At 37.7% G+C, this 26555-nt stretch overlaps 1 protein-coding gene across 2 annotated transcripts; it reads right to left on the bottom strand.

Annotated features, from left to right (window-relative positions):
* Positions 1–231: 231 nt before the first annotated feature.
* srsf11 (serine and arginine rich splicing factor 11) lies at positions 232–26211 on the bottom strand. 2 transcript variants are annotated; one of them, XM_063064219.1, is made up of 12 exons: positions 25872–26211; positions 20095–20228; positions 16913–17022; positions 15292–15393; positions 12908–12954; positions 11063–11190; positions 9705–9786; positions 3252–3380; positions 3029–3112; positions 2265–2384; positions 1787–1940; positions 232–1131 (listed from the first exon to the last, which is right to left on the bottom strand). In XM_063064219.1, the coding sequence occupies exons 1-12, from the start codon at positions 25985–25987 to the stop codon at positions 928–930; spliced, it is 1410 nt and encodes a 469-aa protein (XP_062920289.1). In that variant the 5' UTR covers positions 25988–26211; the 3' UTR covers positions 232–927. The 2 variants fall into 2 exon arrangements, with proteins under 2 accessions (XP_062920289.1, XP_062920290.1); XM_063064220.1 differs by lacking the exon at positions 25872–26211 and adding an exon at positions 17332–17451.
* Positions 26212–26555: the final 344 nt, after the last annotated feature.

Genomic DNA, 26555 nt, shown 5'->3' with positions numbered 1-26555 from the left:
TTTCTGGAATCCAAGGAATGATAAACAGTAGCGTGGTTCTGTTAATATGCGGGCCAGCATATTGCTCCCTACAGCTTCAGTCTCAAAAGAAACAAAGATTGGAGGCTGAAAATAAAACATTTAAAATGTGAATGTTCAAAATGAAAAATTTCTAAATTTTCTGTATTTAAATTCAAGACATTGAATTCCCCCTTGAAGGATCAAAAAAAATCTGAAGTAAAATAATGGGGATCAAACCCAGGCTTTAAAACAGCTTTTATTATGAAAGCTACCATGTAAAACAGAAATTGTTCTCATAAACTGTACAAGACAACAGCACATACTGCAGGCAAAATTGCTAACCTGGTAGACCTGTCAGCATCAAGATAAAGAAAGCTTATTTTTCTTCACAAGACGTTGCACAATAAATCAAGTTGGGCAAATGCCATCTTTTGTGAACAATGGGTGATACAAGTGATAAGTTGAAGAGCAGGGAATACCAAAGAACTTTATTTAGTAAAGGTACATACAAAAAGCAGACAGTCACTTATAATTAAAAGCAAATAAACAGTTAACTACTGGAACTCAAATCTACAGTCACAAGGTTCATAGGATATATAACTATCTACATCAATATTGATTGAGTCTCTTTAAACAAAAATTACACATTTCTGAGGTTCCTACTCTTGTCAAAGGAGATCCCTGCATACATTTCAGAAAAAAAGCTTCTTACTGGCACACCAATCTGATGCTATAAGAAGTGCAGTTCACTTCCTGAACCAAGTTATCTGTACACCTCTTTCACAAACTGTGGCAAGGCAGGTGCCAATGTCACCACTTTCTGTAACTGTAGAAAATATAATAGAAGGGCGACACTTCAATTCTGAGAGAAAGCACTGCTAAAAATAATCACTTCACATTAGGAATATAAATCAGGTTACACTAAATTTATTCACTCATGTCCATATCTTCTTCATGATGATCATCACCATTGACTTTTGACTCTTTCACTATATCTGTACTTCCCTTGTCAGTTTCTTGTGCTAACTCTTTCAGCTTTGGGGATGTCCCAGATTCTGAAACTCGCTGTTCTTCCTTTTTTTCTTTTTCACTGTCATATCCTTGCTCCTCTTCATCATAATCTCTTGTCACCTGCATCAGTGGAGAACACTCAAATTCAATAAACCAACCCAGGTAAAAACATCTGCTTTGATATCTGCATTCCCCATAGAACTGGAATGATAAAAACAAGGTAAGCATATAAAACTACACTCAGTGGCCACTTTATTAGGTACAGGCATTGAATCCAGTGTGTTGTTCTGCTGGTGCAGCCCATCCAGTCAGAGATGTTTTACTGCACACCACTGTTGTAAAGTGTGATTATCTGAGCTACTGTCATCTGTGTCAGCTCGAAACAGTCTGGCCATTCTCCTCTGACCTCTCTTGTTAATAAGACATTTTTACCCACTGAACTGTTGCTCACTAGATGCCTTTTATTTTTCACAAGAGGCTCTGTAAATTACAGATAGTTATGTGTGTAAATCCTAAGTGATCAACAATTTTTGAGATTCAAACCACCCCATCTGGCACCAACAATTCCACAGTTAAAGTCCCTTAGATCACAGTTCTTCCCCATTCTGATGCTTGGTCTAGACAACTAAACCTCAATCATATCTGCATGCTTTTATGCACTGACTGGCTGTAAATAATCGACAGATTAGATATTTACATTAACAAACATGTACCCAATTACTTGGCCTAGTGTAGTTCACCTTCTAATACGGTATAGTTCCAAATTTAAATTTACCTTCACATCACCCTTTTCACCTTCTGCCTTTTTTTCCTTTTCTTTCTCCCGCTCTTTATCCTTGCTCTTTTTCTTTTTGCTTGATGACCTCTCCCTCTCCTCTACTTCCCTGCTCCGGTCTCTGTCTTTGTCCTTCTTCTTTTCTTTCTTATGCCTGGAAAATAAGTCAATGAACATCTTCAAGCACAGGAGAAAGAGGTAAAGGAAAGCAGAAGAGGTTAAGTCCTTAATCTATCATTCAAAAAGATTTCTCCAATCATTTGGAGAAATATATTGAAAAATGTTAGCTCACGTGAAGTAGCATTACTGCAATTCAGTACTGCCCCACAATCAACAATTCCACTGTTAATCCAAACCGCAACAAAAGTAGAGTTTCACAAAGATTTGCCGTGGTAAACAGTTTAGACACATCACTATGTCAACAAGTAACACGTTATAAAAGCCATAGAAAGCTCAAAGTCAAGTCTCAAAAATTTACCTTCGAGGAGATGGTGACCGTGAAAGTTTACGTTTAGGCGATCTTGATTTCTTTGGAGACCTTGAAATAGATCTACTTCTTCTACGTCTCCGTTCTCTTTCTCGCTCTCGTTCTCTGTCTCTGACAAAATAAAGGAAACATCTTAATTATACAATTCAACAACCATTAAAATAAATCTCCATTTATTTGAACTGCCATATATTAAATAGCTTCTAAATCTATCAAGTTTTCTTGGAGCAAAGTATCTTTTAAAAAACTGAAACCGATTAAAGAAATGCTGTAAAATTAAATCTAAGAATAATAGAAATTATCAATGATTGTTTCAAAAATAAACCTACTTCTTCATTTGAAATGCATCATTTCTACAATTATGCCATGAATTGTTATTTCAAAATATTTCAGATTTAAAAATTAAGATTGAAAAGGAAGGGAGTTTAGTTGTTTAGGTTTATGAGAAGATAGCATTTCTATAAATATTCAATTTAAAAGCACTCTGGAAAATATACTCTCTTACACACTGAAACCTCAATATCCTATGCCAAAACAGTGCAAAGTAAGACTCAACTGAATTTTGTTGTATATAATCGTGACACATTTCTTAGAAGTCTACTAAATACTGTGGTACTTTGCCTTCATCTTGTGAAGCGAGAAGTGCTGCATAGACCAAAAGCCAACTAAACTGCAGGAAGAGCCAAATCCTCTTCCTCTTTACCAGCATTTCCAAAACAAAAGTAGCTTTCCATAAAGTACACATTCATGCATACCTACTGGGGCTGCGAGACCGCCTGGCTGTGCTGTAGCTTTTAGGTGGTGTTTTGGATCTTTTCTTCTCTTCCTTCTTTTTTTCCCTAAAACATATGCAAGAAATACAAAGCTCATGCTCAAAAATAGCTTGTATTACACAAAACCATCTGAAAATTATTACTGATTCAGTAATATATAATAAAGAAAATCAATACATGACAAGAATATTGCAAGATTAAAGACCTTGGCTTTGATATACTCCTAGACCTCCTCCGCTCCCTTGAGCGTGACCTCCTTCGTCTTGGACTTCGTGATCGCCGCCTGCTTCTAGACTTTGAATGTGAACGCCTTCTAGACCTACTCCTGGAACGCCTGTTTTAAAAAAGCACTTTGTTGAATACTCAGCAAAAGAATATGAATTATACAAAACAATTTAAAAGCAAAGCTGGAATACAAATTATACAGCACAAGCCAAATTATACAAATGGCTTCAACTTGCACGTAAATGATAAAAAGAGAAATGTGAGGCAAAAATAGCCATAGTAGCTCTAATGAAGAATGTGTGTAACCAGTTACACCGTAACAAAGAGAAAATAGAAAGTTGTACATACATGGAAGCACAGCTAAGCTAAATGGGCACCATTGAAAGATAAATTGCTCCACAGAAGATAACAAATCCAAGCATAGCCCAATCACCCAAATGTTCAGAACAAGGATTCAAAATAAACTTGACATGAAGGCGTCACAGGTTAATGCACTCAATAACGGCAGATAAACTAGCAAATTATAAACCCAGAAGTACAATGAAGTGCAGAAGTTCAAAACTCACTAAATAAAACTAGGCATTTATTTTATTTTTAAATAATGGCCCATCTCCAAGTTCCCTACAAGTCCCACCAGTTCTGAATCTAACATTCACCAATAGAATTAAGATTCACACTAGAATAAACTCTGATATCCTATACCAACTTTATCATGCCAAGGGTCGCAAGTCCAATGATTTTAAATCAGGCTTTTGGAAAAAAGACAAGATTCTAAGTTAAAAGTAACTTTGATTTCATTTAAGGTTTTAACTCAAGGCGTTTTTTTAATTGAGCTTTGTTTAATACTTAACTACTTTGGTTCTCAAATGTCAGAGGCATTCAGAAGTAGTTATCAATTCTCAAATTTGACAACAAAACTGGGCAGTGTTTTGATGCACGTTGTAACTCTCACCAGTTTTAGGGGAAGAGCTTAATCAGAATGGACAATTCAAGTTTTGCTGTTGCTCAGGCCTTGTCAATGGACTACACTTAGCAAGTTGGCAACCTTCACACAGGCCAACTTAAAGAAGGCAGGTCAGTGCTAGCAAGATCTGGCCAACTGACTCAAGTAACTGACAAACTACTAGGGATCCCGAGTGTTCAGTTGGCTTCTGAAGGATAACACAAAAATGCCAAGTAATCATCATTCTAAGCTGCAAAATCAGGCAATTTAGAGTGTAAATTGGAAAGCAGACTCAATTAAATAAATCATACAACTATCTATATGGAAAATGAAATGGTTGAAGTCAATTAATATTCTTATAATCAATAGGGCCCATCATGCTTCAAAGACCTACATAAGGAATAATGAAATTTCTCAGAAATCATTGAAAGAACCCAATCCATTTGTGAATAAATCTCAAAATCATTTACAAAGCAAACAGCAATTGTGTACTTTTTTCCTATTTCAATGTGGGGATTATGGACTTCGTTATTTTTTTTTCTCCAACGGCTTTCTGAGAGGCGGGACTGCGCAGGCGTGTGACGTCGGGCAGTGCAGCGCGGCAGATTTAAAAGGGCAGACATCCTGCTTCGGGTTTGATTCGAAGAAGGAGTCTGAGAGTCTGAGTGGAAGTGCTGAGAAAGAGATTTTTGAAATTTTCGTTATTTTTTTTCTCCAACGGCTTTCTGAGAGGCGGGACTGCGCAGGCGTGTGACGTCGGGCAGTGCAGCGCGGCAGATTTAAAAGGGCAGACATCCTGCTTCGGGTTTGATTCGAAGAAGGAGTCTGAGAGTCTGAGTGGGAGTGCCGAGAAAGAGATTTTTGAAATTTTCGTTATTTTTTCTCTCCAACGGCTTTCTGAGAGGCGGGACTGCACAGGCGTGTGACGTCGGGCAGTGCAGCGCGGCAGATTTAAAAGGAATAAAGCCTCATAGAGCGGGCAGCGTAGTTTGCGGGCGGCGGAGTGAGCCGGGAGCAGAGTGTAGACTTAAGGGCTTCGGCTCAACGGGCTTAGGCGGAAGCGGGCGAGGCGAGGGAGGTTTGACATTCATTTTCTGTTGCTATTTGAGGAGAGGGGCATTATGACTGTGAGGGCAGTCTGCTGTTCTCGGTGTCGGATGTGGGAGGCCCTGGAGTCTCCAAGCCTCCCAGACGTCTACATCTGCGCCAAGTGCATCGAGATGCAGCTCCTAAGGGACCGCGTTACGGAACTGGAGCTGCAGCTCGATGACCTTCGTCTGGTCAGGGAGAGCGAGGAGGTGATAGAGAGGAGTGGAAGGCAGGTGGTCACGCCGGGGCCACGGGAGGCAGACAAGTGGGTCACGGTTAGGAGGGGGAAGGGGAAAAGTCAGGTGATGGGGAGTACCCCGGTGGCTGTGCCCCTTAACAACAGGTACTCCTGTTTGAGTACTGTTGGGGGGTGACAGCTTACCCGGGGGAAGCGACAGCGGCCGTGCCTCCGGCACAGAGTCTGGCCCTGTAGCTCAGAAGGGTAGGGCAAGGAAGAAGAGGGCAGTTGTGATAGGGGACTCGATAGTAAGGGGGTCAGATAGGCGATTCTGTGGACGCAGTCCAGAGACCCGGATGGTAGTTTGCCTCCCTGGTGCCAGGGTCCGGGATATTTCTGATCGTGTCCAAGATATCCTGAAGTGGGAGGGTGAGGAGCCAGAGGTCGTGGTACATATAGGTACCAATGACATAGGTAGGAAAAGGGATGAGGTCCTGAAAGGAGAATATAGGGAGCTAGGAAGGGAGTTGAGAAAAAGGACCGCAAAAGGTAGTAATCTCGGGATTACTGCCTGTGCCACGCGACAGTGAGAGTAGGAATGCGATGAGGTGGAGGATAAATGCGTGGCTGAGGGATTGGAGCAGGGGGCAGGGATTCAAGTTTTTGGATCATTGGGACCTCTTTTGGCGCAGGCGTGACCTGTACAAAAAGGACGGTTTACACTTGAATCCTAGGGGGACCAATATCCTGGCAGGGAGATTAGCGGGGGCTACTGAGGTGACTTTAAACTAGAATGGTTGGGGGGTGGGAATCAAATTAAAGAGGCTAGGCGTGAGGAGGTTAGTTCACAACAGAGGGATGGGAACCAGTGCAGAGAGACAGAGGGGTGTAAAGTGAGCGTAGAAGCAAAAAGTACAAAGGAGAAAAGTAAAAGTGGCAGGCCGACAAATCCAGGGCAAGCATTAAAAAGGGCCACTTTTCAACATAATTGTATAAGGGCTAAGAGAGTTGTAAAAGAGTGCCTGAAGGCTTTATGTGTCAATGCAAGGAGCATTCGTAATAAGGTGGATGAATTGAAAGTGCAGATTGTTATTAATGATTATGATATAGTTGGGATCACAGAGACATGGCTCCAGGGTGACCAGGGATGGGAGCTCAACGTTCAGGGATATTCAATATTCAGGAGGGATAGACATGAGGAAGGGGAGGAGGGGTGGCATTGCTGGTTAAAGAAGAGATTAACGCAATAGAAAGGAAGGACATAAGCCGGGAAGATGTGGAATCGATATGGGTAGAGCTGCGTAATACTAAGGGGCAGAAGACGCTGGTGGGAGTTGTGTACAGGCCACCTAACAGTAGTAGTGAGGTCGGAGATGGTATTAAACAGGAAATTAGAAATGTGTGCAATAAAGGAACAGCAGTTATAATGGGTGACTTCAATCTACATGTAGACTGGGTGAACCAAATTGGTAAAGGTGCTGAGGAAGAGGATTTCTTGGAATGTATGCGGGATGGTTTTTTGAACCAACATGTCGAGGAACCAACTAGAGAGCAGGCTATTCTGGATTGGGTTTTGAGCAATGAGGAAGGGTTAATTAGCGATCTTGTCGTGAGAGGCCCCTTGGGTAAGAGTGACCATAATATGGTGGAATTCTTCATTAATATGGAGAGTGACATAGTTGATTCAGAAACAAAGGTTCTGAACTTAAAGAGGGGTAACTTTGAAGGTATGAGACGTGTATTAGCTAAGATAGACTGGCAAATGACACTTAAAGGATTGACGGTGGATATGCAATGGCAAGCATTTAAAGGTTGCATGGATGAACTACAACAATTGTTCATCCCAGTTTGGCAAAAGAATAAATCAAGGAAGGTAGTGCACCCGTGGCTGACAAGAGAAATTAGGAATAGTATCAATTCCAAAGAAGTAGCATACAAATTAGCCAGAGAAAGTGGCTCACCTGAGGACTGGGAGAAATTCAGAGTTCAGCAGAGGAGGACAAAGGGCTTAATTAGGAAGGGGAAAAAAGTTTATGAGAGAAAACTGGCGGGGAACATAAAAACGGACTGTAAAAGCTTTTATAGATATGTAAAAAGGAAAAGACTGGTAAAGATAAATGTAGGTCCCCTGCAGACAGAAACAGGTGAATTGATTATGGGGAGCAAGGACATGGCAGACCAATTGAATAATTACTTTGGTTCTGTCTTCACTAAGGAGGACATAAATAATCTTCCAGAAATAGTAAGGGACAGAGGGTCCAGTGAGATGGAGGAACTGAGTGAAATACATGTTAGTAGGGAAGTGGTGTTAGGTAAATTGAAGGGATTGAAGGCAGATAAATCCCCAGGGCCAGATGGTCTGCATCCCAGAGTGCTTAAGGAAGTAGCCCAAGAAATAGTGGATGCATTACTGTTAATTTTTCAAAACTCGTTAGATTCTGGACTAGTTCCTGAGGATTGGAGGGTGGCTAATGTAACCCCACTTTTTAAAAAAGGAGGGAGAGAGAAACCGGGGAATTATAGACCGGTTAGCCTAATGTCGGTGGTGGGGAAACTGCTGGAGTCAGTTATCAAGGATGTGATAACAGCACATTTGGAAAGCGGTGAAATGATCGGACAAAGTCAGCATGGATTTGTGAAAGGAAAATCATGTCTGATGAATCTCATAGAATTTTTTGAGGATGTAACTAGTAGAGTGGATAGGGGAGAACCAGTGGATGTGGTATATTTGGATTTTCAAAAGGCTTTTGACAAGGTCCCACACAGGAGATTAGTGTGCAAACTTAAAGCACACGGTATTGGGGGTAAGGTATTGGTGTGGGTGGAGAATTGGTTAGCAGACAGGAAGCAAAGAGTGGGAATAAACGGGACCTTTTCAGAATGGCAGGCGGTGACTAGTGGGGTACCGCAAGGCTCAGTGCTGGGACCCCAGTTGTTTACAATATATATTAATGACTTGGATGAGCGATTTAGATGCAGCATCTCCAAGTTTGCGGATGACACGAAGCTGGGTGGCAGTGTTAGCAGTGAGGAGGATGCTAAGAGGATGCAGGGTGACTTGGATAGGTTGGGTGAGTGGGCAAACTCATGGCAGATGCAATTTAATGTGGATAATTGTGAAGTTATCCACTTTGGTGGCAAAAATAGGAAAACAGATTATTATCTGAATGGTGGCCGATTAGGAAAAGGGGAGGTGCAACGAGACCTGGGTGTCATTATACACCAGTCATTGAAAGTGGGCATGCAGGTACAGCAGGCGGTGAAAAAGGCGAATGGTATGCTGGCATTTATAGCGAGAGGATTCGAGTACAGGAGCAGGGAGGTACTACTGCAGTTGTACAAGGCCTTGGTGAGACCACACCTGGAGTATTGTGTGCAGTTTTGGTCCCCTAATCTGAGGAAAGACATCTTTGCCATAGAGGGAGTACAAAGAAGGTTCACCAGATTGATTCCTGGGATGGCAGGACTTTCATATGAAGAAAGACTGGATGAACTGGGCTTGTACTTGTTGGAATTTAGAAGATTGAGGGGGGATCTGATTGAAACGTATAACATCCTGAAGGGATTGGACAGGCTAGATGCAGGAAGATTGTTCCCGATGTTGGGGAAGTCCAGAACGAGGGGTCACAGTTTGAGGATAGAGGGGAAGCCTTTTAGGACCGAGATTAGGAAAAACTTCTTCACACAGAGAGTGGTGAGTCTGTGGAATTCTCTGCCACAGGAAACTGTTGAGGCCAGTTCATTGGCTATGTTTAAGAGGGAGTTGGATATGGCCCTTGTGGCTACAGGGGTCAGGGGGTATGGAGGGAACGCTGGGGCGGGGTTCTGAGTTGGATGATCAGCCATGATCATAATAAATGGCGGTGCAGGCTCGAAGGGCCGAATGGCCTACTCCTACACCTATTTTCTATGTTTCTATGTTTAAAACTTGCCGGAAAGGATGTAGTATAGAATTTCAGAGGCTCTGTTAATACAGGAACAGAATGCCTTATGTTTGTCATGGTGATACCAGCAAAGCAAAAGAATACTATTCTTTATGCTGCAGTCTATTCTTCAATTTTTTATTACCCATGAAGAAATTTTTTTTTCAACTCAAGGCAATATATCCATTGTCGAACTAATGTTCCCTTCATTAAATGCATAGTATATTACACAAGAACTCAAGGTGAGAAGTAGTATGTCTTAATTATATCCCTTTTCCAAAAGAAACTTCCATTCCTTACCTATGCCTTGAACGGGAACGAGACCGTCGCCTGCGTGAACGAGACCTCGATCTAGAATGTTTCCTTTTGTCATCTTTTTTTTCTGAAATTTACAATGTAGGATTCATGAAAATGATAACTAACAATGAAAGGAGAACTGAACCTTGTATCAAAACTAGGAACTTTTAATGGAGTGAATAAAAGTTATACAATTAGGTAAACACGAGAAAATCTGCAGATGCTGGAAATTTAAGCAACACACAAAATGCTGGTGGAACGCAGCAGGCCAGACAGCATCCATAGGAAGAACCACAGTCAACGTTTCGGGCCGAGACCCTTCATCAGGACACACTGACAAAGGGTCTCAGCCCAAAACGTCGACTGTGCTTCTTCCTATGGATGCTGTTTGGCCTGCTGTGTTCCACCAGTATTTTGTGTGGTATACAATTAGGTATTGAGTACAAGTTGCTTTCACAAAAAGCAGTAACATTCACTGCAAATTTTCAATCATTTGAAATGACCGAAAATAGCTACTTCTGCAAAACAGATAAATTTAGAGCAAATTTGGCCAGATTATTGATGAAGGGAATTTACCTGATTATCCTCGGTCTCAAATTAAAATCTGTATTAAAGTGGAAATGATAGTTTTAGATTTAATTTTGATATTTACTTTGCACTTCTTGTAAAACATAATAAAAATCCTGAATTGTCAAACACAAAGATATTACAGATCGGCCATCAAAAGTGAGATACTGGTATCTGAAAATAAAATAGAAAATGTTGGAACCATTGAAGGTTTCTCAATCTTGTTAAATACTTCCCTTTCCAAATTCCATCATTTTCTGCCTTTGTTCCTTATGTAATAGCATTTCTGTTGCATACCTGACAGCACTTGTCAAAAGTCTTGAATCATTACTATTGGCAGTAATGGTATGGTTTACCATTAAATAGATATCTGCTCCAAAACAGCATAATGTAGCAGATGAGTTACAAGTCAGTGTGAATTCAGTATTAAGTAATACACTGCTCAGTAAAATAATCATCCATTTAATTACTCAAGTTTGTTCACAGATTCCTTGTCTAGCAAAACAAGTAAATCGGTACTGCCATGTGCTGCTCACTGCTATCCAGATTAAGATACTTCAATTTGGGTTAAACTTGTACAAAACTTGTCCATATTTAGTGTTTTAGGTGTACAGTCACAGGATTTGTGTATTGAACTCTTCCTACGCAAGCCAAATGTCTATATTGCTCCAGTTCTCAACCTGTTATACTAAAGCAAACACGAAGTTTCATAGCACCAAAGTGATTCACTATTTTGCGTCTAAGCTGTATAAGTATTACTATCAGAAGCAAAGTATTAGATATAGCAATATTACCTGTTTCTATAGCAGCTGAAATCAATGACTGTGCTTCTTTAACCCTTTTCATTGCTTCTTCTATGTCTTTGGAAGAGGTATCAGATTTCAGGGCTGGGCTTACAATGGCACCAGCAGTATGGTTTAGCCTTAGGGAAAAAATTGCATGCATGAATAAATGGGGTTTTTACCTTTCAATTTACTGAGTGGGAATTATTTACCAAGTACCATAAACTTGAAGAAGATCGGCTAATTCTTTAAGCAGTCAAAAATATCAAAACTATCAGGACTAGTTTGGCTACCACATGCTCAAGTGTTTGGATCAACCTCATGTCTACACTTCACTGCACCTATACAAAAAAAAATAAAATGTACCACCTAGAAGATATTCCAGTTCCTATAGGAACTGGAATATCACTATACCAGTAACTTCTTTATGTTATCAAAATATTTTACTGACAATAGCATATTCAATCATGAAGGATCTTGCTCTTGCCATTGCTTATACATACATGCATATGATCGGTGATCAAAACGCAATAGTAAATAAGAATAGCATTATTTCCCCCCTCCTAATGCAGGGGAACAGAGGCCAACTTGTACAAGTGCTCATTACTTATGCAAATCCAAAATGAACATGCAATTTTTTTTTCCATGGCTAAGAATTACCGCACATTACAATCCCAAGCAATTGAGAATGTAAACACACTCCATTCCCCTTCCTCCATGCAAGAACTTTTTCCAGGCACTTGAAATTGAAACAAATGAAGAACAGACTGCCTTGGTGACTTCCCTTATAACTGGCATGTACTGATCGCTTTCTTTCTTTCTTTTTCAATCTTTTTATTAATTTTATAAAATAGAAACAAAACATAGCAATAATACAAATAGTAGGAGATACATTGTTACACTTAAAATAAGTAATTCTAAGACCAAATAGTATAAATTAACAAAGCTCCCAATCATGTAAAAAGAGCAATGAATAATACAAAGCAAAAAAAAAACTGGAAAAAAAATCATGAAGAGGAAAAAAATAGAAAAAAAAAACAAACCCCATCCCCCAAAAAAATGAACTAAACAGAATTAGTCAACTAAACTAAAAGACTTGGGCAATACTAACAACTTAAAAATGGGAAAGAAGAAAACCTTAGTGTCGACGACTCCATTCCCCTCAACCAACAGTACAGAGAGATAAAACAAGTTTGGAAATGATCAAATTACATCAAATGAAAATGCTGAATGAATGGCCTCCAAGTTTTTTCAAATTTAATGAAAGGGTCATAAACCGCACTTCTAATTTTTTCCAAATTCAAACACACCATAATTTGTGAAAACCAATGAAATACAGGAGGGTTAATCTCTTTCCAATTCAGCAGAATAGATCTTCTAGCCATTAAAGTAAGAAACGCAATCATCCTACGTGATGAAGAGGTTAGATAATTTGAATCTATCATTGGTAATCCAAAGATAGCAGTAATTGGATGGATTCAAGACCGTTGAAAAATATCTTTCCAATATTTTTCCAGCAAGGGACATGACCAAAACATGTGAGTTAAAGAAGCTATCTTGAAATGACATCTATCACATATTGGATTAATATAAGAATAATAACAAGATAGTTTATCTTTGGACATATGAGCCCTCTGCACTACTTTAAACTGTATCAACACATGTTTAGCACATACAGAGGATAAATTAACCAATTGAAGAATTTTTTCCCATTTTTCTATCGGTATAATAATCTTAACTTCTCTTTCCCAGTCAGCTTTAATTTTATTAGAAGCATCAGAACATAAATTCATAATTATATTATATATAATTGCTACAACACTTTCTTTCTAATTGGTGCAAAATGATACAACTTACTTTGGATCAACTTGAGTGATGAGTTTTAAAAGCTGATCTGCTGTGACCTAAAGGGATATAATAAGCATTACCTCATTGCAATGAAAGTGAGATTTACTGTGTACTCTAGGGATAAATATAGTGTTTACATTTTGTCACTGTAGAACTTAAGAAATTCTGTCTCCACAAATGCAAAGTATGGAAAGCTTATTTAAAAAAATTTATAAATATTTATTCCTCCAAACAAAAATTCAGCACTTCCCAATGTCTCTACATTTACATTGAAGGGCAGGCATATATACTTTACAAGCTTTCCAGAATACAAACTGTTTCACAAAGAAAAACTGAAAATGAAGAAAGATTTCAAATTCTGCCTGACAACTACAGCTTAATTCATACATATTCAAAGATTACACATTTCTGGCAAAATTATTTTGTTAATTTTAAAATATGGGGCTTAAGTTGCAAATAAAAAATGAAACATTACATACTGCTCATCTAAATATTCTAAGCTTTCTTTACTTATTTTAAGTGCTTTTTGACTTGTCTATTACAAATAATACTAATTTACAGTATATTTTAATGCTACTTCTGTTTTAGAAAATACATTAAGAAAGCAAACTTGAAGTTATCTACTAAGTTGCCTGCTTCCAGTTCTTCCCTACATGCAAACCCTTTTAAAGGTTTCCTCTATCTCCCTCTTCGTCCGAAGTAGCCCTGAAGCACCAGTACAAGGCCGTAAGCCACTCTGAACATGCATTTACCCACATTTCCTTTAACACCCCAGTGTGCTTTTTTCAAGTCAGAATGCATATGCAGTATCTATCAAACCTTTATAAATATATTAAAGATTTTTAAAATTTAACATTAAATTGTTGCCATAACCGGTATAGCTAGCCGGTGGGGTAGTGGCATTTGCACTGAATTTCGAGACGAGTGTTCCCTGGTTCAAATCTGGCCGGCTCTTTGCATGCTTTCTATCCGTGCTGGGTTGAGCGTCCAGCTAGCAACTCTTGCCTCATTAAAAACAGACAAGTGCTGAAAGAAATGGCAAGGTTGCCGCCCAATGCACCATAAGGCACGGAGAGGAACAACAACAACATTTGGTGTGTTCCGCCAAATATCATTAACTTTTCCTTCATTTCCTAATGGGAACAATTAACATACAAAGAGTTGGGCTAGTTTCTCTCTTCCATAACCTGCAGATCTCGGAAACCTGTAATACTCCCTCCTATTATTTTTTCAAATACCATTGTGACTATTTGGGGATACAGTGTTATAGTGAGAAAAGCAACTAACTTGAACAAAATAAACATGTTGCTCAATACATCTAAAGTCCAGATATCAAGACAACAGAATAAGCCTGTAACAAAAGAAAAATTGCTGAATAGGAAACAAAATTTAGGTCATAAAGGAGCACAATGTCTGCAGGATAGTATTTCTTTCAAATGGATCCTTTACAACATCTCCCAAAAGACAAGAAGTTCCCACTAAGTGCATCAATACCAATTTGCAGAATGGTAAGGACCTCCCACTGCCACGAGAAATACTGCTGGTCTGCACAACTCTGTGGTGAGCCTGGCAGCACAGAAAGATCTTCGGACATGTGACACAGGAGGTTTGCAAGAATGGCAAACAACTCTACTCTGAAAAGACTCCAAATAAAAGCAGTGACAGCTTGTTAGGGAGTATTCTGGAGTTGTGTGAATATTGCAGATATTAATTCAAACAAGAACCAGTCTCCTAATTGTAAGCAGTTAATTGAAGTTAAAAGTACACCTTTGCAAATAAACAATACCATCTGTAAGAGATATGGTTTGCAAAATGGTGACCAGGAGACCTCTGAATACGTATCAGCCAAATGTTAAGACAATGGGGTTGTGTTAATTGGCCTACATGAATCCAGGCAACTAAGGGTTTCATCTGGCTCTCGTTTTTACAATATCCGTGCTAATTATTTTCTCCCCAAGTCACTTGAACGTTCAGAAGTGCCTTATCATTTAAAATGTGCTACCACTGTAAATTTGTACCTCAAAGGAACCATTTGTCAACCCTAAGAATTGAAGTTAACAATATCATTATAGCTATTGAAGTTATATTGGATCACCTACTGTTAACTTTGATCTTAAAAAATATAAAAATGAGATATACTTCTGGATTTGTGAGCCTCTACTGAGTGTTTTCATGAGAATGCCTGCTCATTTTGATGAATGAAGAGTTCTATATCACCAGCTTCAGTCCTCTCCAGTGGCTTTGATCAGTCACTACATAGCTTTTACAGGAACATTACAAAATCAAATAAGTAAACTTGTGAAACTTGTAAGCATCAATCAGTTCACGATATGAAGTCAACTGGTAACAACCAATTCAGTATTCATTCCATCACAGTTATGACATAATTTTACCTGTGAATTTAAATTTGCTCCTGGCAATCCAAGTGCAGCAAGGGCAGGGTCCAAGCCAGGATTAACATTCCCAAGAGTAGCAGCCAAAGGAACACCGCTGAGCTGGTTAAAAGAAACGAATGTCAGAAGGAACTATTTATGTGTAAGTAAAAATATGAAAATGGCCTTGTTTTAAACACGTGGATCTACATTTAGACAACACCTGCAAAATTCAGTATTTTGTGTTTTACTGTTATTTGCTAATAGTGGGCCATGTTCAAGTTACTTCTGTTCTCAATTGATCAAATTAAAGTCAAATATAGGGCCTTCATTCATGTGGCTGAATTCAACCTTAACTCCTTCACCATTCCAGATGTCTATACATAATGCCTTGCTTCTAAAGCAAATCAACACCAATAAAGGTTAATGCAAATGCAAAATTAATACCAATAGCAATTTTAACAGTCAAAATAAACTTGGTACAGATATTACAAATCAATACTGACAAATGGCAGTTTCCAAAAACCTCTTTTAACAAGTATTAATTATATTCTTTGAAAGTTGGTATTTTTCAATGTTACTACGGAAAACAATATTCTGGTGTTAAAATAAAATTTAAAATGTTCGATAACAGTTCAGTGTATAGCAATTTTAACCTGCTATTAATTTCTCATTTCAAATTACTTTCAACAAATTAATACATTATACTTTAATGTTAAAATTGTCTCCAAATCACCAACACAACACAAAAATACTTAACTGCATGTCACTCTTGTAAATAACTGCTCTAACACTCCTTTCTTCTCCAACATCTTCAATCATACTGACTTCTCCCCAATTCATGTCCATATTTCTTGAAACTTCATCTTAGAATACTACCATCCCTCAACATATTTTATACTATTTTCCATTTCTTCCACCACTGGCCACCTCCCACTCAATTTCACTTTATTCAGTCACATATATATCATTACAATTTCTGTTCCCGCAGTTTATCTCTGACACATTACTTTTAACTCAATTTTTGTCGACAAGCAACCCCTCTGCCTTCATCAGAAATTAGTATCATGCAATTTGAATGCAAAACCAATGCAGAAAATGATCACTAGTTAACCATGTATTCAAATCCCTTGCAATTACTTCAAGCAAAATCAGACCTTTTGCAACTTTGCCATTTTACATAATCCACTGTCGAATGCATTTGCAAATCTATCTAATGATCTATTTCCAACTCAGCTTGTTCACAATACTCTACAGACCAGCTTTCAAAATTTATTCCTCTAAATAACAGGACATCCAAAGCAGCACACACAGCATGTTGGAGGAACTCAACAGGTCAGGCAGCATTTATGGAAAAGAATACACAGTTGATATTTTGGGCCACGACCCTTCTACGGGACCGAAGAAAGTAATCCAAGCTATTTCTTGTGATTAATTGACAACTATGACCTCAAATACTAATATCGTTTATCTGAACTAAGGCAATCACAATATTTTGCACTTCAAAAGAGGCCAATATTCTGTATACAACAGTGATTAATATTTGACAATTTTTGAAGCAGCCAGCAAATCCCATTTACATATAAACAACAGCAGCTCATAATAAACAGACTCAAAAAAGTTTAAATTGAAGCTTACTCACTGACGTAAGAGGATTTGGTGTGGGCAAAAGTCCACCTCCGGGCAGCAAACCTGCCACTGCATTAGCTGGTGCCAACAGAGACAAAGCCTTAGATTCATCAGGAATGACTCCTGTAGAAAAATTCAAATCTGCATTAGAACAAACTCTGTGAAGTTGCGAGAACACATACATACACCTAGAAAAACATGGTCTCGCTGTTTTCAGCACCTTAGCTTGTAGAAAGTACACTTATAATCTTGCCAAAATAGATTTATGTTTAAGTAATTACAACTGAAGCCTTTAAACTTTAGAATGAAATGTCATAGATGCAAAATTTGATTTTTCCCTGAATCTACAAATCAGTACATACTATAGTAATAAATAAATAAATATCACAATACACACTACTTTTTTTTGTAACACTGCCAAGATATTATCACCTGTACTCGATTTTTTAGTCATGAACCAAACGTAAGCAAGCACAGTCGGTTCTCCAGGGGTTGTGCTCTCAACTTTTCAAAAGATGTTTTATGAACAAGCGACTCGTGTCGGCTGCTTCACTATAAAGCACACAGAAAAATCAAGATACACAAGACAAAAAAAAGTTTATGATTTAGGGACCAAAATCATGAAAAAGTTCACTATGACTTGTTTAGAACTTACCATTAGACAGGAGAAATTCATGAACAAGCTGAAACATACTGCTCATTATATATTAAATGCTACTTTTTGTGCAAGTGAACCAATTTTTTTGCAATGTTACTAGATATCAAGTTGCCACTGTGCCCCAATGCCCCATAATCAAGAGTGACATTCTGTAAATATATATACACACCAACTGCATTTCTATCCTTTACAGATAACAGTAATCAGCACTGCATGTATAAGATACTGTGTGGCACCTCAGCAAGAAAACATACAACAAGTAAAGGACACTTAAGAGAAACTGGATAAGCTGCAGAAGGCAAAACTGTTGGGTGGTATTTTCAGCAGGGCCTGGTAAATAGGTCTGGCTGAACCAGGGAAAAGAACTGTAAAACACAACAACAAAAAAAGAAAAACCACTGTTAAACAAAGGCAATGGTTCCACTTTCTGTACTGAGCGGTGCTGATAAAATTAACAGAATGCACTTAGCATAGCGTTATCTGGGTTGTTTACATTGCTGCGATGCTACCAACTGTCATAACTAAAGGCTCATCTTTTAAATGATTTCATAAAATTATGCAGTTCATTTGTACCTTTGGTGTTCATACTCAGATGAAAGAGTAATTTGACAAGAGGGAAAGAACAAAGAAAAGGGGGAAAAGGAAAATAGGCTAAAGAATGAAAGACAACTGACAACCACTATCTATCAGTAAACAGAGTTCCGACATGCTGTAAGTCCTTTCTCAAGCTCAGCAAATTATTGCATGTATTATTTGCTTACCGTGTTTCTTGTTTGTGCTTAATTAAAATCTCCATTACAGTACAAATAACAATCACACAGAAATTAAAACATGCAAACAATGTCTCTGCATAGTACTCCAGAAAAGTTAAGATCATGTTGTGTTCAACAGTAAATGGTATTCAGATTTCTCAGTTATATAAAATTTTCAAAAGCTTTTTAATGAACTTCATTAGAACAGAAATGCTTTCATCCCAAGTAATTTGCTTTGGAATAAAATTGGCTTAATGTATCAAATTCTTCACATGTAAGCTGCATACATCTGTAAAGCATTTCTGGCTTTCATATGCAATAAATATTCAAAAATTAAAATAGTTGAGCATTCAGTTGAAAGGACCAACTTGTCTGGAGCCTTGAGAGAAAATTTTAAAGTATGACTCAGTGCTCTATAATATGTGATTGTGAATATTACAAAGCAAGCCACTTTGACATACACAGCTTTGTGTTGCCATTCCTAGCGTGTAATTTGATTCGTAAATGAAATTGTTATCAATCACCTTCCAGACCCCTACAAATGAAACCAGAATGAGCCAAAATTACCTACTCTATATATTATCCCTTTCAAATAAATTTCTCCTTTAGCCTGCTCTCTTAAATCTGCTGAATCCTTTCCTTCATTAAATTTAAACTGGATAACATCAAAGCCTAGAAATATAGAAATAGTGAAGAAAAAGGTAGTTAACAAGAACAAATGTTTACAACAGGACAACACATGGGGACTCTTATGCTTGCTGGCCTTTTGTAAATTGCCTAGAATCCTCTGTCGCTGCAGAGGACCAACTTTTTCAGTCATCGGGGAAGGGGCTCTGCAATTGCCTTCTCCACTATAAAAATCACACACACAGATAACAGAGAGAAGAATTTATTATTTTGGATGATGGTCTGGTTTTTTTAATGAAACAATGTGGTTGCTAAAAAAAACTCCATCATTGCTAAAGTACACAAAAAGCTGGATTAACCAACTTTAAAAAAAAACTTTAAACTAAACCCCCACCCTCCCTCATTAAAAATCCTTGGTATACTGCATTAATATATACTTCTATAGATGCGTATTTATTTCTGCAAACAAGTACAATTCCAAAAAATAATAAGGAACTATCATTCCATTGTTAATTGGGTGTTCATGGCATAATTTGCTTTCAACAGATTGATACTACTGCCAATCTTTACGACACGGTTTGAAAAAGAATTATGTTGAATTCACAGCCATTTAAAGATTAATACTGCAGTGTATTTAAAAAATGCTTTACAACTATGTTACTAAAGTACTCATTAAAAAGGATGACTGTAAGGAAATTGAAATTACTTTGAAGCGATTATTCAACATTATTGCAAGGTGTTTATCTTCATGTACTAGTTCATTGTGTATTGTTCACTGGTACTGTTTACAAATTAAATACGTGCACTTTTGTGCCTTTGGTTTATGAAACTCCTTACTGTTGATATTACTTATTTAAAAAAATTTAAACAATGCAAAATTAAATATAACCCCACCCCAGAACCATATTGGTCCTATTATAAATGAATTTAGCCATGATACTATATTAATTCCCCTAAAAATAGTCTAATGAAAGAAATAAGGTAGACAACTTCCCTGAAAACTTCTGAAAATACACTGCAGCTTTAACAGTCTACATTTCCACAGTATACCAAGGGTTAATATATCAATGACGTTTATCATGCAGATTCAATGGAATTAACTCAGAAATATTTTAATTGACATAAAGGGCCAAAACCCCCAAGCAATAAAACACAAACCTTCTGTGTAAGGTACAACTATCAATGCTCTGTCAATGAAGACCGTGTTTGTCAAATGCTGCGCTACTCCCACAGCGTCAGGATCATGAAACTTTACGAAACACACGCGAGACGTCACTGGTAATGGTGATTCACTGAGAAAAGAAAAATATGGTTGAACCAATGTTGACTTCACATTACAGCTTCTTAAAAAAGTAAGTGAAGTGACAAGTGCTACAAGTAAATCTTGCAATATTAACCATACCAGGTAATAAATATAAACTGTTTCATTGTGGGCTAGTTGAAAAAAGATTAGTTTTCCCATAACCTGCCAAAGCACACTAAGTACACATAACAAGGGCAGAAAGGAAAACAAAGTCTATTCGATCAATTTTTTATTTACAGAGCATCACCTTAACTTTGTCGTAGATCAAATTCAGGAAAATAATTCTAAACCTGCAGGATAACTGTGGGCGGGGGGGGCGGGGGTGAAAGAGAACAAAAATTACAGCACCATTCCAGCTCATTACTAAGAAACCAATACTTGGGTTTTACCCATTCCTTAAATCAAAATTTTTAAAAAGCACAAGAATTGATCATTAATATCAGTAATCATGCACACAGGGGCACATAAAATAAAACCAAGCAAAATTTGTCACCATTTTAACTACAGAATTTCATCGCAGTAGAAATGCAATTGGCTTTTGAGTACAATTATAAAAGAATGTTACATTAGCATTTAAACAATAGGCAATTCAAAAATTAATTAGAGAGGGAATTTTAAAAATCCATTGTACAGGAAGCACAAAGGAATGGTTTTCCTTGTGTTCAGCAGTCTATTGAAAATATGCCCATCTCGAAGCAACTGTAAGATACTGGCTACTTCAGCACTAACAAGTGCTAAATAACTTTCTAACCAATCTTTTTTGACCAAAATATAACTGACAGCTCCTTTCAGAGTACATTAAAAATTAGATACAAGCGAGTTGTAACTAAAACAGGAAGTTAACTATATTTGAAGCTTTTAGAACTGCATCCTCATTCTGTAGTGCGCACAACTCTTCAGCCCCCTAATATTACAAAACCTGACTACATGCATAATCAAGGTCAAAAGATTCTTTTAATTCAAAAAAATATGATAATCAATGCAGAAACAGTAATTCAGTAAAATAAGTGGACCACAAATCTGGTTCTTAGCCTCTGTGTTTCCCTTCTGATTTTTGATTTTCATCTTTGTTGGCTTTCTGTGCATCATCTTTTTCATGTCTTCCCTATCTACAGTTACTGTAGGGAAAATTAATGAGAATCTCATCAACAAGCGCCTCCTGCCCACACACAAAGATGTTTAATGAAAAAATATATACCTGCAGAAAAGGACTTTTTTTTTAAAAAAAAAATGATACCTGGGTATAGAAGCAATGCTCCAAAAATTCCCTTATCCCTTTAGTATAAACTTAACATTTCCCTGGTTGCCAACAAGATCAAGGGTGGAAGGGAGGGAGAACTAGGGAAATGACTTCAATTCTTAAACTTTGGTGTCAGCTCTAAAACTAGGTGATTCTTTTTGGAACACTATAACATCCTTCAAAATGTTAGAAATCAGTTACTATCGAATCCAACTCAATAAGGTCTTTAAAAAAGAATTGCAATAGTGAGTTTAAAATGGCAGTCAGTCTATCTGTAATGATTACAATATATAGATCACAAAAATTGTGGGCATCCAAAGAGATCAACAAACACCAGATAACTGGAGACATAATCCAGTGCTGGTGGGACACTGATGTTTATTAACTTTGAATCAAGCTGGATTTAAAAAGAGCAGTATTTTCTCTAACTCAAGCTGGTTATACATAAGCAAAGTCAAACCACCATTCCATCGCTGGGCAGCAGTATGTGCATCATCCAGATTTTGGGAATCCAAATTCTAACTGTTTGAAATGGAACAGAGGAATGAAAACTGCAGGATAACCGCGGAAGGGAGAGATGGGAAAGGGCTACTGAAAACTGCTATTATTATTGAATGCCCAAATAAGAGCAGCAGCCATTCCCTATGCAGCCTAGCTACTCAACTCAAGCCCACTGGGTGAATCATTGGGTCATGTATTAAAATAAAAACCAACAATTGGGGGCTTACATTGGAATTTAATTGTAAAAATCCAGCGGTACACTGTTGATAAGAGCAACAAGGAAATACTGTTCCACAAGAACTATTTACAACTCTTCATGAAAATAATCTATTTTGTATTTTAAATTCCCTTTCCATCAATACTTATTTTTATAAATACTCAGCACACCAGTTGGCAATTATGGAAGGTGAAACAGCTATCATTTCATGTTGCATGCCCTATAATCAAACTTGCAGATTAACTATTCCTCCTTCCACAGATACTATCTGGTGTACTATATTTAGCATTTACTATTTTTTTTTCAGATTTACTATACACAGCTTTTAAAATGTTTTAACTGACATTCTATCACCCATTTACTTTAAATGCACATAAACCTGACACATTCTCAGTACGGAATTCACAAGAAGACAAACAGCTGAAAAAAAAATTCAATGGGTCAGACAGCTTCACAGGTGCTGCCTGATTCACTGAGTTCCTTCAGCAGTTTGTTGTTTTGCTCCCTGCTCTATTACAGCATATTAACCATACTTCATGAGTGTTACATTTTAAAACCAGAGTAAGCAAAAATGTTTCTTAAACTACTCACAAAAAATTAGGTCATATTAGGCCTGAAGATTTCCATATGGCAAATTTAGGGAGAACTGTAAGAATATTTGGATGTGGCTGCATTCTTTGATTAAAGCACGCCTTTTATTTACAAGAATATACAGATTTGCAATGCATTCCAAGTAATTGTATATTGCCTTTATAAAAAAGTTAAAATATTGTAAATTAATTACTCAGATGATGTATTAATTTTGTTAAGCTGAATCACAAGTGGTCGTACTTTTGATCGATAAGGCAAAAGAACAAATGATTATTTCATTAGTTCACACTAAATTATCAATTTTCTTTTGGAGCAGCTAAATGTAAATAAAAACTTAGTTTTTAAACATTTTACTAATTTCATGAGATTTGAATTAAAATGTGTATCAAATTCAATTCTTAAAAACTATATGAATTTTACTTGCATAAAACAAATGCTTACAGCAGATGCCAGCGAACTGTTAGCTATTCTGCATATCATTTATTAGGTTACAATGTAAAGGAAATTGCATCGTTATGGTGCCTTTAATATCTTGGGCTGCCCTCTTAGCTCTACAAGAGTCAAGGAATGGCTACTGAAACACAAGCGCAGTGATGTAGGTAAACAGTGAAACAGTACGGATATATTTTAAAAATAGTTCAGTATTGATATTTAATGCATACAAGTTTATGATATAAGGGGGAGGGTTGCACTGCAGGAAGCATATAGATTTACTGATAAGATTTTTTAAAATAGTAGATTGTTAGAACCTAAATAATGCGGACAGAAAAACAATTTGTACATGGACATGTAGCAAAATACAAACAGACCATAGATGAAGCAATTGGGATGGAAGAATGAAGAGTGAAAGTCTAAAAAGTGAAATATCAGAATCCAAATCATAGAATGTGAGAATAATGAACAACAGATGCAGAAATTCAAGCAAGATTGCCAGGAATGTGTGTCGGTCATCCAGGAGGTGGCAAAGCTTTGCAATGAACAGGCTGCCCTAGATGAAGGAGAGGTGTAGTTTGGGAAACAAAGTTGCAAAAAGACATGGCAACAGAAATATAAAATGCAATAATAATAGATCAAATTAAAAACAAAACTTACCTGACGAGGAAGAAAATGGAAAGCAGACCTGGGCAATTCGTACCACAGCTCCACCAGTGGTGGGAAGCCTGCTTACACTGACAGGCAATTGTTTACATATAAATTTTCATCATCAATTGATACAAGGTACTTTTATATTGCAAATATTGAAGAAATAAAGTCAAAAAAAACTGTGAGAACAGGATACAAGAATGTAGACACTGTGTGCCACACAAAAACTTAGTAAAATGTGTACACAGTTACTTCAAAGAGAGGCAATTACAAATAATAATCTGAAGTATTAGAATGTAATGAAGATCTAAATCTTTGGTTTGATATGGAATACAGAATACTTTTTTCAATGTTGTGATTTTCTAGCTTGTTCTGTAAACTTATTTTTACTCTGGCAACCAACGGAATATTCAAAGTCATTCAACATCTAATAGGGATGTTTCAGTTCCCCTGTTGACAAAGATTTACTTCAATTCCCTACTCAGTCAGGACCTCAAAACAAAGTAAATGTCATTTAATCATTACCATGATTTTTTTTATTCTTTAATCTTGGAAGAACGCTCTTGTGGAATCTGGTACAGCATTTGATTCTAACAAAAATTCTCAGAAAACAGCTATAGCAATTTATGTTGTAACTGCCAACTATACAAATTAACTAAATTAGAATAATCTGGACATTAAAAACTAATTACAAGTATTTTTCTGCAATCAGCATCAAATAATACTACAAAAATACTAGAATTTAAAAAGATAAAGTGCAGACTTGTTAAGATTTAAATCCACTGATATAATGGATACGAAATGTTAATCTCCAGTTAAAAATGAAATTCCGTAACACACAGTCTTATACAAGAATGACATTTACTAATTCTCTGCACTTTTAACCAGATTTTACAGCACATTAAGGCACAAGCTCCTAAATCTTTAACTATACCTACATGTCAGTGTTGTAGGCTTAGCAATGAGTGCAATTCCTCAGAAATGCAAACAGAATCCATAAGTATTTCTTTTAAATGACATAGGTGACTCTTCTCCAACAATTCAATAGCTGAGAAATTAGCCATATTACAGAGACTTCAGCATTTTCTATGTAACTTAGAACTTTAAAAATTTGATATTGCATTAAACATATCTACTTTACTAACTCTATTAATGTTGAATTGTATACATGCTCAACGAATTGAAGTGCATGGTTTCTGACTTTTTTAATGTCCATTGCGTTGATGGTTCAAATGATTTCATACATTTTCTAAACTCCTTTCTGAAATTTCAATTTTCTGCTAAAGTTAACAATTAATTCCATCACCGTTGGCTTTTCAACAATGTTAAATTACTCGCATTTTTCCCTTTCTCATTTGCCCCTGTACAATTCTCATCGACCCCATTTTAAAACTGGAAATGAGCAGGCCATTTAGCCTCACCAGCTTGTTATACAAATTGTGCTTTAAGGCCGTTTTATAACTAGGCTTGACTCATTTAATAATATAACAAATGTAAAAATGTGTACTACGATAGTGCCTCCCAGACACAAATACCTAGAACGATTATCGCCTATTACTATCGGGTCGTGCCTTTGCATTGGCGGCCATTTTACGTTACACTGATAATAATGCAAATTCAAACTTTGGTACAACTTTAATAAAAAATGTTTCTTGCTACTTAGATGCATCTTACAACCTTATCATGGTTAAGTAATTAGACTAACACCCAATCTACTTCAACATCAACGACTGGGCGGAAACGTGGCCTGGTCAGATGTGCGAGGGGGAGGGGGCAACCAGGCAGAAAGGCAGACAATAGTGGAAGCTGCTGAGGGACTCGGGCAGATCCAAGGAAGAGCATCTGACACTTTCTGAATATATTTGGGAACGCACGTCAGTAAAGGTGCCACAGCTGTACAAACACACTTTTCCTCAGAAAATGAAAACTTTCGACGTCAGATCATGCGGAGCCGGCGCGGCCCAGGCCCAGGCCCCGCCTGACAGTTTGGAGTTACTCACTCTGAAGGGAAGAGACGCAACTCCTCGATTTTGCCCAAAAATCCGAACAGAGTTTTCATCTGCTCGGAGGTCGCGCTCGGCGAAACATTGGTCACTTGAATCACGTCTGTAGCCATCGTTTGAAATATTATAAGCGTTTTTAAAGGGGAATAATTTTATTTTCCCGATCCAACTTTCCACGACGTTTTCGCGAACCTAAGACATTAAAATAAATAAGAAAACAAAGTGGCACAAATGACAATCTGATGGTAATTAATCGGCAGTGAATATTCGGCCGTACACGCTCAAACAACAACGACAACAGGCACCCTCTGCAGTATCCCACAATGCCCGTGCGCTGCTTCCCAGCAGCCCTCGCTTCAGCAGGCGGGGCGCAGGCAGCCTGGGGAACGGCGCCGAGCGACCGTCCGGCACAGGGATAGGGAGGGAGGGGTTAGGATGAGGGATGGGGAGGGAGGGGATTAGGATGAGGGATAGGGAGGGAGGGGTTAGGATGAGGGATAGGGAGGGAGGGGTTAGGATGAGGGAGGGGGAATCAGAATGAGTGGAGGGCATTAGGATGAGGGAAGGGGAACAGGATGGGGAGGGGTTTAGAATCAGTGTGAGGGATGGGGATACCGAAGTGGGATTGGAGAGGGCGCGGTGGGGGAATGGTGTGGCAGAGTATAGAGGGGTTGGGGAGGG

Source organism: Mobula hypostoma, chromosome 12, assembly GCF_963921235.1.
Source record: "Mobula hypostoma chromosome 12, sMobHyp1.1, whole genome shotgun sequence".
NCBI lineage: Eukaryota > Metazoa > Chordata > Chondrichthyes > Myliobatiformes > Myliobatidae > Mobula > Mobula hypostoma.
The sequence above is the reverse complement of the archived record's forward strand: the minus strand, read 5'-3'. Positions and strand labels throughout refer to the sequence as shown.

What these genes read in the sequence shown, in the direction of transcription:
- srsf11 (XM_063064219.1), bottom strand. Translation starts at nt 25,987, where the DNA reads ATGGCTACAGACGTGATTCAAGTGACCAATGTTTCGCCGAGCGCGACC. An exon ending in AGTTGTACCTTACACAGAAG is followed by an intron (nt 17,023 to 20,094) that starts GTTTGTGTTTTA and finishes ATTTTTCTACAG; the next exon opens with GAGTCATTCCTGATGAATCT. An exon ending in GTGAAAAGGGTGATGTGAAG is followed by an intron (nt 1,132 to 1,786) that starts GTAAATTTAAAT and finishes CCACTGATGCAG; the next exon opens with GTGACAAGAGATTATGATGA.